General features: G+C 39.6%; 1 protein-coding gene across 2 annotated transcripts in view; it reads left to right on the plus strand.

Moving 5' to 3' along the window:
• Nucleotides 1–14,639, plus strand: part of ap4m1 (adaptor related protein complex 4 subunit mu 1) — a 40,769-nt gene that overhangs the window by 23,570 nt on the left and 2,560 nt on the right. For both annotated transcript variants that reach the window (XM_028798027.2, XM_028798029.2), the window contains 7 exons: nucleotides 5,968–6,034; nucleotides 6,422–6,475; nucleotides 6,567–6,673; nucleotides 9,760–9,851; nucleotides 9,951–9,995; nucleotides 11,952–12,002; nucleotides 12,296–12,413. In XM_028798027.2, the coding sequence (XP_028653860.1) occupies nucleotides 5,968–6,034; nucleotides 6,422–6,475; nucleotides 6,567–6,673; nucleotides 9,760–9,851; nucleotides 9,951–9,995; nucleotides 11,952–12,002; nucleotides 12,296–12,413 (534 nt within the window). The remainder of the gene's footprint in view (nucleotides 1–5,967; nucleotides 6,035–6,421; nucleotides 6,476–6,566; nucleotides 6,674–9,759; nucleotides 9,852–9,950; nucleotides 9,996–11,951; nucleotides 12,003–12,295; nucleotides 12,414–14,639) is intronic.

Here is a 14,639-nt window from a genome sequence, read left to right on the forward strand (position 1 = left end):
GCTGCAGCCCATCAGCCACAGGAACAATCATGGATGTGGGCAGTTTCCCACCTGTGCACTTAGGTGAGAAAAGCAGACACCGCAGATCACCCTGCGGCTCGCTACTGCTACCACGCCCTCTCGCTAAGCCGCGAGCTATACCCACAGCCTGGCTCGTGGCTCGTTATGCAAGCCAATGCTCGTATTTAGATCTGAATTTTTCGCTCATACTTTCCTCGAATCTTGAAGTTCTCGTATACAGAGGTGATCGTATCTCGAGGTTCCACTGTATGTGTATATATATATATATATATATATATATATATATATATAAATTGTCCATGTGCAGCAACCACATATGGACATTATTGCAGCAGTATAAGTAAATGTAGTACTATTCATTCTAATTACAATAACTACATCTATTAACTGTTATCATGGCAACAGCAAATGCCTGGTTGTATGAAACTCATTTAACATTCTATAGTAAATAATCACATAGTATAGTTTATGCATGGCTGCAATTGTTACATTTCGTTGATTGGAATGCCAGCATATTTTTCATTTAAAAATCTTTTTTGTTGTTGTTGTTGTTAATCAGCCTGGTGATCTGATAACTGTCATTCTTCAGAATCATGATTTGTAAATTTTTCTTTCCTCGACCCTTAATAGCAGGTATCCTCCAACATTTGGCTTACTAGCTGTATAACTTTTCCTTTCATGCCATTGGCGTGGTTAAGAAAACCCATAAACATGACTTTTATCATAATCCATAACAACATTAAGCTGTGAATGTCATGAAAAGTGTCAACACAGAGATTTCCTGTTTGATAAAAGTTAGTTTAAGATTGGAGCTGGCACCATACACAGAGTCGAGATAGCCCACGGTGCATGTATTTAAAGTAGAGCAGCGCTCAAGAGAAACTAACATCTCCGAGTGGTGTTGCTATCAGATATACTTGGGTTTATGGAGATGAATTACTAGGAGGCACGGAATTACAAGAGTTGTACTGGAAGACTGGTACATTGCCATCTATTGTATCTGTTTACCTTTTAGAAGAGCGCAGCATCTGGTGGAAAAGGCAATAAACAAAAGTGGCCAAGTGCTTGAGCTTTCAAAAAGATTAACGGATTATTGCAATAATGCACTAAGACTGTATAATAGGGCACTTTTAGATCTTTCTGTGTAACCCATGCGTGGAGCTTGGTACACGAACATTAAGAGGGATGATAAGAGCAGACATCTTTTGTCAGAGGGAATAATGAACAACGACCCTTCCATTTGAAACAGAAAAATAATACATGCAAATATAAAATGTACAAATTGTGCATTAAAAACAAAAATATCTGAAGGGTTGTGATGGAGATGGCTTTTTATTTTTTTCTACACATAAAGAAAGTGCAACTCCCAACTACTGTATCTCAGACCTAAAAAAACTTAAAGTTGGAGGTATTGGACTGGGGCATCATCATTTTCAGTGTTGGCAGTTAACCATCCCAATATTTTACAGTTGAATGCTGTCAGTTTTTTTTTTATTTGATAATTTTGCCTATTCACTCTTTGTTTCTATGTGTAGGCAGAAATATTGTTTGACAGCCAATCATCATTATTCTTTGTATGCCTAAAAAAAAAAAAAAAAGCATGCTCCAACATCATTACACGCTAAGGTGTTTGGTTAACTTCATGTTTGCATTTTTGTTTGTTTCAGTTTATTGCTTTTTAAGAAATATATTGTCCACAGTATGCTACTATGGCCAGAGTGCTTGACTTTAAACAGCAAGATGAGATCTTGAGTGAGTCAACTAACCTGCCTGTGACCCAGCTACAAATAACATGTTAAACAGTTGTCTGATAAATACAGTATCTATCTATCTCTCTATTATTAAAAAAAAAAATCCTGGGAGTGAAAGACAGGAGACGAGACGTGATCTTCACGTATATCTTGACGTAGAACATAAGATTCTTGCAAGACACGCCCTACTTACAACCAATATCAAATAAGACCACGACTAAGCGAAAAAGAAAGCAGTGCGGAGAAAAGAGACTCAAAAGCGTTGGAGAGAAAAAAGAGCAAAAAAGAATAAGAATAATCTAGGTACAAATTCAGAAAATAAGGAAAGTAATTATCAGCCCGGAACAAGTGGAATTGAAACAAAGCACTTCCAATCGGGCTCAGAATTAAAAGACGGAGTAAAAGACAAAGTAGAACTTCATAAAGATGTTCACAAACGTTGGCGCTATACACATGCAGAGCAGGTTAGAGATTATGAAAGCAGTGGAATTCGAAAGGCTCAAAAAAAAAAGGCGTGATACACATGTGGAAAAAGTTGAAAGAATATGAAAGAAGAAAGAATATGAAAGTAGGAAAATTAGAAAGTATAAAAAAAATGAAAGTAAAGATCGCAGTAGCGCAAACAAACAGAAATTATTACTCGAAAAAGGAAAAATAATCACCATGGACCAGGTGTCATTGGAAAAAAAAGCAGGACAAAGCGAGGTCAGAAATAAAAGACAAAGAGTATAAAACAAAGTAAAACGACATAAAGAGGTTACAAAACAAAGGGGCCAAATACATGCAGAGCAGGTCAAAAATAATGAAAACTGGAATTCAAAAGACTCAAAATAAAATGGCGCGAAACACATGCAGAGCAAGATACAGAATATGAAAGCAGAAAAAAACGACAGTGTCAAAACAAAGAAAGTAAACATCGCATTAGCACAAAAAAGAGAAATTATTACTTAGAGAAATAACTAAAAGGCGAATAGAGATCGAATATATGGACATAGGTGATATGTCAGAAGTATGTAAATATTGTAAGGCTTTGAAGTTTAAGTCAAGAGAATTTCAAAAACGGGGTTTACCTCACATGCATTTATTGGTTACTTTGCAAAAAAAATTATTAACTGCTGATGATGTAGATCGCTTTGTCTGTGCTGAAATTCCAAACAGAGAAACCTATCCTGAATTATGGTACAAAGTCACTAAACACCGGTCTCACTGACCTCATTTAAAAGATTCAGCATATTGGGACTTGAAAGATTCCAAGTATTGTTTTTACAGAAGTTCTGAAATAAAAGTGAAACTAATGAAATAGCAACAATTCAAAGAAAAAAAAATTTTAAAAGTGTGTATCCGGAAAACCAAACACGGGGGTTGGCGAGCGAAGCCCCCTAGTCTAATAAAACACCTAGGTATGTGTCGCTAGTCCATCAGAGCAATCTGATTGGTTAGTTTGGCTTTGGTGATGCAACGAAAAAGGAAGTGCGAGTGTTAGAGACACGAGGAATAGTAAAGACAAGACTTGAGAAAATTGCCTCAAAAATAATGACAGATTCAGAGAAGTAGGCTCTTCATTCAAGAATTCATTCAAGAGATGTGAATATAGAGGAATTGCACTGAATGCACACATAGGGAAAGCGATAGCAAATATTTTTGAATTATTCTATTACCTGTCTTTGTCAGGAACCATGGTTAGTACAATAATAAGAGCTGCTGAAGAACCTTTCTTGATCTTTAAATAGACTAAGGGGCTCCGCCCCCTGCTCGCTTCGCTCGCCCACCCCCAGGTTTGGTTAACCGGATATACAATTTTAAGAGATTGTTATTTTCATGGAAATTGTTACATATGCATTATTTCCACTTTTACTTTAAAACTTTAGTAAAAACAATATTTGGAATTAACTTTTCTTCAAGATTGCATTGAATTTTGATTCCGTGTTTGGACTTACATCGTGACAACACAATGTACAACTAACTGCCTGTGTGGGAATATCGTTTCTTTCTGTCTCATAAATAAAACGTCTTTTTCAATTGTTTGTCCATGCTCTGTCTTCGCTTAGTCGTTGACGTGTCATCTAGAACGTATAAAATTATTGTCCTGATAAAATTTATAAGAGCTGAGAGCACAGGAACTGTGTGAGACAAAAGCATTCACATGACTGAGGTTAGATGGCTGTGGTCTTGTTTGAAAATAATTGTTAGTAGGGCATGACTTGAAAGAATCTCATGTTAAAAGTTTCTGTCTCATGGGACTTCATACCATGCCAATGTTTTTGGAATCTTTTAATTCTTGCTGGCAACACGAATTAGATGATCTACAAGTCTCTGACTTAAGGTTTAAATCTGAACAATATATTCGATCTCTTTACGCTGTTCCGTAATTTCACCAAGTAATCATTTCTGTTTGTTTGCGCTAATGCGATCTTTCCTATCCTTTTTTTGAGACTTTCGAATTTTCGTACTTCCATTACCTCTAACCTGCTGTGCATGTGTACCGCTCCAACATTTTTTAATTCTTTATGACATTCTACATTGTCATCTACTCTTTGTTGTTTATTTCCGGCCCCGGGCTTGGACTCGTCTTGCAGGACGTATAAGTGTCTCTCCGAGAAAAATCACGTCTCGTCTCCTTCCAAGATTTTTTTTTATAATAGAGAGATATGATAAATACACCGGAGACAGACAGATAGGAAGATGCAATATTTGATTGAGTGATAGATAGTACAGAAGCTAAATAAATATTATAACAAACCCCCCCCCCTCAAATATACACCAGAATTATTTAAAAATTATTTAAAATTATCTCCTTCCCGCTCACTCAGATCAGCTGGTCAGCTGCTACTGGATGTGCCTAGGACTCAGCGAAAGCTCAGGGGGATAGGGCTTTTTCCGTTGTGGCTCCAAGGCTCTGGAATTCACTGCCCATTGTTAAGTCTGCTCTTAAGACTTACCTTTTTGGTTTGGCGTTTGATCCTGTGTGAGCAGTTGATTTTACTCTGTTTTAACTCTGTTTAGTTGTGTTTACTATGCTTTAATTAGTTTCATTTATTGTATTTTATTTACTTATTTATTATTTTGTTTTTGTTTAAAATTTATTTTAGCCTATGTTCAGCACTTTGGTCAGCGGCTGTTGTATGTAAAGTGCTTTATAAATAAAGTTGACTTGACTTGAAAACAAAGAAAAATGTCTGACCTGGTTAATAATAAAAAAAAAGAGCAGTCACAGTAATCTTCTCTCTCTCTCTCTCTCTCTCTCTCTCTCTCTCTCTCTCTCTCTCTCTCTCTCTCTCTCTCTCTCTCTCTCTCTCTCTCTCTCTCTCTCTCTCTCTCTCTCTCTCTCTCTCTCTCTCTCTCTCTCTCTCTCTCTATATATATATATATATATATATATATATATATATATATATACACTGCGGTGGGCTGGCACCCTGCCTGGGATTTGTTCCCTGCCTTGTGCCCTGTGTTGGCTGGGATTGGCTCCAGCAGACCCCTGTGACCCTGTACTTAGGATATAGCGCGTTGGATAATGGATGTATGTATGTATGTGTATATATATATTTATACAGTATATATAAAATCCTAAGCCTAAAAGTGCAGCGACTTTGTACAACGAATTTATGTGACGTTTTATGTCACACTTCAAATCGGGCTTATTTTAAAACCTACTTATACATGTTTGGTATCATTCTTTTCATAATTTATCAAACTTTAAAGTGATGTTGTTAGATTTTCAGATTCTTATTCCATTTTTAAATTATAAACTAAAAAATATCAAGAACTCGCATCCCGTGAGACGAGACTTTGTGCCAAGAGATTTAACCACGCCCGGGGTCAGAAGTAAAAGACAAAGAGTAGGACAGTTGTACAGGCTTTTAAATGTTGGAAGTGCTGCACGAGATGCAGATGACACTGCCATTGGTGTAAAGGAGCCCCAGCAGCGTTTCTTGCCACATTTCTGTTGATTCATTCGGTGGCTGTAAGTACTCAGTGTTAGTATGTCAGTAAGATGATGTGCAGCACTGTTCATGATGGAGTTTTTGTGATTTAACTAATTGCTTATCAAACGGACAACCTGCTTGGCTAAACCAAAGCTCCAGCATGATATCTGTAGGGTACATGGGACAAAAGGAAAGTACTAATAGTCACAAAACCACCTCTGATTGGATGGACTAGCTGTCTCTCTGTCTCTGCCTGGTATCTCTCATAGGGCACCCTAATGAAGTCAGATGTCCAAGGAGAAATTAGAGTCAAGTGCTTCCTGCCCAGCTGCTCTGGTGAGTCTCATTTTTTTCTGTACACAAGTTTCATTAAATCTCTAGGAGGCAAACTTGTTTCCAGTACTAGAAATGTAGAAGATGCTGGTTCCTGTTGTAAACAGCACTGTGTGGGGCTGTTTCAACTAATGCAGCAAAACAAAAGTCACCAGCTGAAACTATATATTGTGTATATTCAAATGGAGTGTACTGCAAGTAGGCTTAACTATCTCAATACTATTTTGAATTTGTTTTCGACTTAATCATTTGGTTAATAAAAATGGCTGTGCAGCACAAATGTAGCCGAACAAGTCTTTAAACTGGGGCAACATCTAGAATCTTACATTACATTTGACTGTCGAGCTTGACTGTTTGACTGAAACTTGACATGTTTTCTGTTTCACTCAGAAATCAGGATTGGCTTGAATGAGGAGTTCAGCGTTGGGAAGTCTCAGTTACGAGGTAAAAAAATTTTGCAAACCATTTCCACCGAGAACCTACTACATATCTTACCTTGGAGCTCTCCTTGAATCTGCCATTTCATCCCTCAAAGGTTATGGAACTGCGGTCCGTGTAGACGAGTGCCGCTTTAATGAATCTGTCCGGCTGGATGAATTTGAAAATTACCGAATCCTGAAAATTCATCCCAGTCATGGGGAGGTAAGGGTCCTTACACACTTATTTGCCTTGGAAGTGGCAGCAGGATTACAGGGTAAAAGTGCCGTATAGTATGAGTAACCTTATCTACCCAGTCGGTCCAGCTAGTCCTGTCTATAGAAAAAACACATAAGAGAGCCATCCACAGTACAGTGATCCCTCGCTATATCGCGCTTCGACTTTCGCGGCTTCACTCTATCGCAGATTTTATATGTAAGCATATCTAAATATATATCACGGATTTTTCACTAGTTCGCGGATTTCTGCGGACAATGGGTCTTTTAATTTCGGGTACATGCTTCCTCAGTTGGTTTGCTCAGTTGATTTCATACAAGGGACGCTATTGGCAGATGGCTGAGAAGCTACCCAATCAGAGCACGTATTATCCATCCATCCATCCATTTTCCAACCCGCTGAATCCGAATACAGGGTCATGGGGGTCTGCTGGAGCCAATCCCAGCCAACACAGGGCACAAGGCAGGGAACCAATCCCGGGCAGGGTGCCAACCCGCCGCAGGACACACACAAACACACCCACACACCAAGCACACACTAGGGCCAAGTTAGAATCGCCTATCCACCTAACCTGCACGTATTATGTATTAAATAAAACTCCTCAATGATATATGATGTGCTTCCTGCTCAATGCTTCGCATACTTAAAAGCCTGAATAGCACCAATTGATTTTTGATTGTTTGCTTTTCTCTCTCTCTCTGTCTCTTTCTGACAGTCTCTGCTCCTGACGCGCACTCCTTTGAAGAGGAAAATATGTTTGCATTTTTTAAATTGTGAGACGGAACTGTCATCTCTGTCTTGTCATGGAGCACAGATTAAACTTTTGAAAAAGAGACAAATGTTTGTTTGCAGTGTTTAAAAGTCCCCATCTCTACAAGGGTGTTATTTCATGTCTAGAGGGCTCTAATAATGTTAAAAAAACATATTTAGAAGGTCGTAAACAGGTTTTCTATACTCTAACTGCGAAAATATTCGATTTATAAATAAAGAATCCTACTTCGCAGAAATTCATTTATCGCGGTAGAGTCTGGAACTGATTAACCGCGATAAACGAGGGTCGACTGTATACCACTTATTTCCGAGTGGAGCTGATGAGTTTCAGGATGAATTTTAGCTTTAAATATAATTGGTTTGGAGAAGTATGAGGGCTGCTGTTTCCATGTTGTGTTCCTACCATTTTCCCAGTGCTGCCAGAATAGACCCCACTTCCTGCAGACCAAAAACTGAATTGAGGGCATCCATTAAATAAGTGAACAGACAGAATGTGGCTAATAGTCATTGCAACATAACTTGACTGGGTCAGGAACTTTGGGTATCTTTGCTAACAATTGGCACAATGAAAGAATGATATATAGTGATAATTTGGAATTCTCAATTCACTTATGACCAAGTAGTCCAGAATTATGTTAGATAGAAGCAAAACTTGGGAGAACTGCCATGTAATGTTTAGTGCTGTGTTTTTCCTGTTATTAATTTGAAGGCATGACATCTCATTTAATTGTATCATTAGAGACGCTCAGTTGACATTTCAATGAATTCGTGGATTTTTATGAAAGAGGATGCAATCCACTTGCTTCTGCTTTGATTGTGGCACAGTTGAGGAACTGATTTTCCTTTTTGACTGCTGTTTAAGATGGGGGAGTTTTACACTGACAGTTGTCCTTTAGATAGCACATACCCCGCATGCTTTAGCTTTCTTTTCTCCAACACTTAATACATTATGCTTGACCTGGACAGATTCACCAGTTGTGGCCAAAGTAATCTACAAACGTTTTTGGATATTTGTGGAGTGGATCACCAGTTAGATAGCACCAGCCTGGAACTCCACTCTACTGTAGCCAATTCACAGATGTTCCTGTCAGAAGAGGACCAATTCAGAATCTAGTAAATTGCTGCGGGTAAAGCATGTGGCTTCCTGGTAGCACAGATACAAGCCATTCTTCCTCTCTAGTCAAAACACAATTTTGCAACCCCCCCTTAATTTGCATCATTGCAAACAGTAGACTATAATAATGCATAAACGCTGTACACAGTACAGTATCTGCTCATACACAGAGTAAGTATTATAGCACTGTGACACATCTACTTTCAACACCCATTATGTCACAAACGTGATGGGCAGCTTGACCCCATTTGATTTCAGAGACTTTAATAACTGTCACTCTTTCTCTTTAATTTGCATGTCAGCAAACACGGACTAGACATCTCCAGGAAAGAAACTCTGCACAAAGCAGACAGGCAGTTGTAATAAACAACTAACTAAAAAGCATTATTACATTAATGAATATTATGTAAATTAGTTTAATTTAGAAAAGTGTACACACCAGAGCTTCATGGCTGAGAAGGTCTTAAATGACACTTTACATGCTGTGGAAATTGCAGCCAGTCCAATAACTGACATGTCATTATAATGTCCAGATAATTCACACTTGACTCACTTTTTAGCTTTACCTGATGATCAGTCTCATTTTTGGACGAGACACAGATGTTACCACTGTGCTTGGGAGCAGAGCCCTGTATGCCCACAGTTGTTTGCATCGGTAACTTGATGACTTATTCTTGGTATCTGAGTCTGAGATAATGTAGTTTAAAATGAACCTGTGTATTTCAGGAATGACTGTTCATCCTTATTTTGTGCTTGCAACCAGACAGATTTGGGCACTTGAACATGCTGCTCCTTACTCTTGACCCACAACCTCTCACTGTGCTGATTAGATTTAGCTCTATGGCCTTAGACTCGGAGGTGGGTGCCTTGAGCTGGGACTGACACATCAGGAATAAAGCGAGCTGTGACATCACATTCCAAATAGGTCACATAATAGTTAACATTTGGAGGGGGTCCTTGCTGTGGGAGGGTGGTAGTTGGTGGATTTGGCTGCCCTTCCTGAAAGTATCAATCTACGCAATCCCCTAGTTCTCAGGAGTAACTTAACACGTATAAAAGAAATGCATACAGCATGGCCAAAGGCCCCCAACAGAGTGCCAGCTGACTAACATTGACCATACTCACGAACATCAGCTGCTAGACATAACTAGTCCACTTGAATAACTGTGCCATCTGTTACCCCCACCAGCAAACTGTGATGCAGTACCAGCTGTACGATGAGCTCCCTCTAGCACCACCCTTCCGGCTGTTTCCCACCCTGGAGAGAGATCCTACAGGAAGGTGAGTGTCCCACCCCTTGATGGAAATTGGGGGGATTGGTTGGTTGGGGGTGTTGATTAACTTCAGCTATTGAGTGACCCTTCTTTTCTTCACTCACAGACTTCTCGTCTACATGAAGTTGCGTTGTGACCTTCCTCCAAAGAGGTGTGTTTTGAAAAACTAGGCCTGATCTGTACCTAAGTGTACCAAGTTAATCACGTCATTGATCAGTAACAAGGTTTGGAATTTTACCTTCATTCCTCTTTAGTGGAAGTGCTGCGGTTAAGCCCATGTAGGTGTAAATTAGTCTAGTAGTCATTGTAGAGTCCCTTCAGTACTTCCTCATATTTGTGAATGCACCAGATCTTTTGCTAAGCAACATACTAAGGCTGTCTTAGTCCCTGCTGTGGTACTCTAGGGTTTCACACGACATCTGGGATATTGTTATTTAAAAAGTATAATCTTGATCTGCTTATACAGTGGAGCACCTGAAAGGTACATTTGAGATGATGATCATTGCTGATGAAATACACACTAAAACACCACTGAGAAGCATTTCTAGTTTGAGTCAAATGTTGACACAGTCCAGGTCCAGATTTGACTAATCTTGTAACACGTCACCTTATCTTCTGTAGTGGAAAAGCTTTAATTGATGTGTTGGTTAACATGCTACCTGAGAGTAATGTTGACGCACAACATTAATACACAAGGAACTACTTTAGAAAATGAGACGTTTCACACATCCTACCATTTTGATAATAGCTTCCTTCTCTGATGACTTCACACTTTCTTTTTTATGCAAAGTCTATTCTGTTAGTTTGTTCTCCTAATTGGTGCTCATGAATCAGTTAATCCTCATCACCACATTTACTTGCTCCGTGCAGCTGCTACTGTACTGCTGGGTAATTAGGTAATACAGTGGAACCTCTAGATACGAGTTTAATTCGTTCCAGCACTGAGCTTGTATAGCGAATTTCTCGTATCTAGAACAAACTTCCCCATTGAAAATAATGGAAATCCAGTTAATCCGTTCCGCACCCCAAATATATTAACATAAAAATCAATTTTCCTAACAAATAACACTGATAAATTATATATACTGTAGTCTACCTTTAATAAATAACACTGGTAAATAATATAACTGATTATTAAAAGAATCAAAACAGGTGTCCAAAGTGCAGTAGAGCATTCTTTAACATGAGGTTAAAACGTCAAAAGGATGCAGTCTTTAAAAAACAGATGACAATCCCCGGTGCTTCTTCTCTGTTAGCGTCTCACCTGCGGGCTCTGCAACAGGCGAGACACTTTTAATGCAGCTGACCTTCTCTACACCGCCCTGCTTCAGCTGTTTGGCTCGCCTGTTCAGCTACACGCGAGCCTGCTCTCCTGCCCGCCTGCCTGCTCTCTCTCTCTCTCTCTCCTCTCCTCTCACTTCTTCTCCCCCTTAACCGGCTCGCGCTTCTCTATATATGCGGGGAGGACATGGCAGCTGCAGCCCATCAGCCACAGGAACAATCATGGATGTGGGCAGTTTCCCACCTGTACACTTAAGTGAGAAACGCAGACACCGCAGATCGCGGCTCGCAACTGCTACCACGCCCCCTTGCTAAGCCGCGAGCTATACCCACAGCCTGGCTCGTGGCTCGTTACGCGAGCCAATGCTCGCATTTAGAACAGAAATTTTCGCTCATACTTTCCTCGTATTTTGAATTTCTCGTATACAGAGGTGATCGTATCTCGAGGTTCCACTGTATGTACTATACAACAAATAAGACAGTGGACCCAAACAGTGTTTAAAATATCTGTTCTCTCAGTGAGCCTATTTGTGCAGCAGCAGGTTATTGGTGGTCTGATGCAAAGTGTACTTTCTCACGTGTCTCACATGTGCTGCATTCCCATAAAAACAAAAAAGGCTGAAGATGTGTGATGGCAGCACATCAATAATCCGTTGGATGAGAAATCACCTATGGCTGAGTTCTCAGGTCTTAGTTTGAGAACTTTGCAGCTGCAGTTCTTCTCTTAATGTCCAGTTTGGGATTTTGCATAATATTATCTCATTATATATCAGATAATTATCTCTTGTGATTCTAGTTTATAATTTTTTGTTTCTCGCCACTGCAGCTCGGCCTTGAACGTGTCGCTGAATCTTCCAGTTCCAAAAGGCACCCTGAGGTAAATAGCAGATTACAGGCAACTGATTCCATTTCCAACTCCAACTTGATTCATCCCATGTTCTCCCAGAATCTGCAGAGGCTGACAAGTGTGTGCTGCCTGCCTTGTTAGGAGTGCATGCAGACTAACATCTTGTCAGTTCTGGGCATGTGTGGCTTGAGAACGAATACTGTGAATCTCCACCTCTGCTGGTACCCTGCCTACTACCCCTTTATTCGTTGTATAGTATTCTGGGATTGCCTTTTTTTGCTTTCCACAATGAATAAAAGTCATATCCCTCCTTCTCTCTCTAGCATGTCACAGAACTTAAGCAGCCCTGATCAAAGCGCAGAACTCCAGCAGTCTAGCAAGTCCATCCAATGGGACATTGTCCGCTTCCCAGGGGGATCACAGCTTTCCGCTATGTTCAAGGTATGAGTAAAGTGTTCTGGTGCCATGGCACTGTGTCATGTACCTTTCCTTTCTTGTTGATGTTAACTTTTTGATTAAAGTTTACATTCTTACCTTTTACACAGGGATGTAAATAGGATGGTAATGAAAATCTCACTGTACATAGTTGTATGTTTAAATCAGCTTACTCGTTTCAGATAAGTTGCATTTCCATTTACAAGCCTGGAGTTCTATATACATTTTCAAATGTAAAAGAATGAAATGGTTTATGATATAATCACACACAAAAATCACAATGTAATAGCTCCCTTTATTCTGAACCTACTCGTTAGACTTTAGGGTTAATGGAATTCATCTCTTGTCATACGGCACATCGTTCTGTCAGTTCAGCCATTTTTATTTTCATGGCTGAGCAGAGCCTATCACAACAGCATCAGCTGCAGATGGGGTAGGTTCAAACAAACAAACACACACACAGTGACTTGTAGTGAGCCACTATGGATTTGTTAGTTAGTCGAAGTTGGACATCTTAGAGAACCTGAAGGAAACAAACCTGTACAGACACAGGGAAGACAGGCCAACAGACAGCATAGCAGGCTAGAATTTAAATCCAGATGCTGTCAGAACCACTACGCCACCGTACAAAAATACACACGTTTAGATCTTTTTTTTTTTTTACTAAGTTATTAAAACTTTACTATATTCATAAAAGTACAGTAATGTATAAATAATCTATAACAAGCCATGGCCCACCTGATGGGAAACAAACAAATCTGGCTGATGATATTTTGGAGAAATAATGGGACTAGGATTGGCAAGCGTCTTGGGCTGAATGGCCTGTTCTTCTGAAATTTGTTCAAAAAGTAAGTAAACTTCTGGCCGCCACACATACTTGGGAAAGGCAAGTCAAAATGAATAGACTGTCCTTCTAGCCACTCATCGGCATTCTACAGAGCACTATAATGCAGTCCAGTGTGCACATATTTTTTTTTAAAAATCCCCGTCTGGGCCATGCATGTCTATAGGCTTATAGGGTCATCACGTCACATGTACAAAGTAGAGTGAAATGTGCTAAATGACTTGCCACTCTGGCTCATTAACTAGTGAATATAACTTCCTTTTCTTAAAACTTATGCGTTCCTTAAATTAAAAATCTTAGAACACATCCAACATTAAATGTTTACATGCATGCTGATTAAAGGCTTGTCTGTCTGTCATGCAAAAATTCATGCACCCCTTGTCTGTAAAGCTTTATATTGGTCACCGTTGATTACGCCAAGACACCTGTAATACAGCCCTTGGTTTTTGCAATCATGAGATGGTGGGACCAAAATTGGGCTTGAAGTCCCTCGCACGGTGGCAGCGCACAGGAAGTCACTTGATATGCTATGGCCACATGCCCCGGTGTGCTACCTCACACACACTGTATCTGACATGACAAGTACAGTTACACGTGTGACCCACAGAGACTGCAATTTAAACCACTGGTATGACATACATGGCCCCAGGCAACACTGATTGACAAGGCCAACTGCGCACACCACCCTACATCTCCGACAGGTCAAGTACAGCCAAGCAATAATGGTGCATGTCAGTCACAAAACCAACTTTGGAAGATGGAGAGCCTCACAATAATCTCGGCAGAGTGACTGGCACTGCAGATGGTGCCCTGTGTTGCATAAGCAGGTTGATCCTCATCATCATTCACGCGAGACCGAGACAGAATATCTAGATCATGGAGATGATGATTTTTTTTTTTTTTAAGGAAGTTTTACAAACAGACCAGTAGTAGACTGTGTATTTTCCTGGGTAAAACTAATTACAAACGTTTGTTTTTTTGGTTAGTAGCTCTTTATTCAAACCCACTGTATAATAAGTTAGTAATAATGTTAGGTTTTGATACAAAATGTTTACCATTGTTTTTGCTTTGAATGAGTTCACTTTAAATTACCTGTATAACTTTAACAACCACTACTATTCAAGATATCCTGTAATAGAGTTCTGCACCAATCTCTTCCATGCCAAACATCCAACAGGACCCCCATACTGTAGGTGCTTTCTTCAGTCCATGGACCCAGGACCTTTACAAATAGAATATAAACCACAGACATAGACATAGACAGACATGCTACCTTTGTGTTCAAAATTCATATTCACGTTTTATGATCATATTGGTGACCTTCGCCCCTTTCACATCCCTTTTAAGTTGAGGACCAGAGGCCCATGTGTTCCCTTAGCACAGATGTA

This window comes from Erpetoichthys calabaricus, chromosome 3 (genome assembly GCF_900747795.2).
Source record: "Erpetoichthys calabaricus chromosome 3, fErpCal1.3, whole genome shotgun sequence".
Lineage (NCBI taxonomy): Eukaryota > Metazoa > Chordata > Cladistia > Polypteriformes > Polypteridae > Erpetoichthys > Erpetoichthys calabaricus.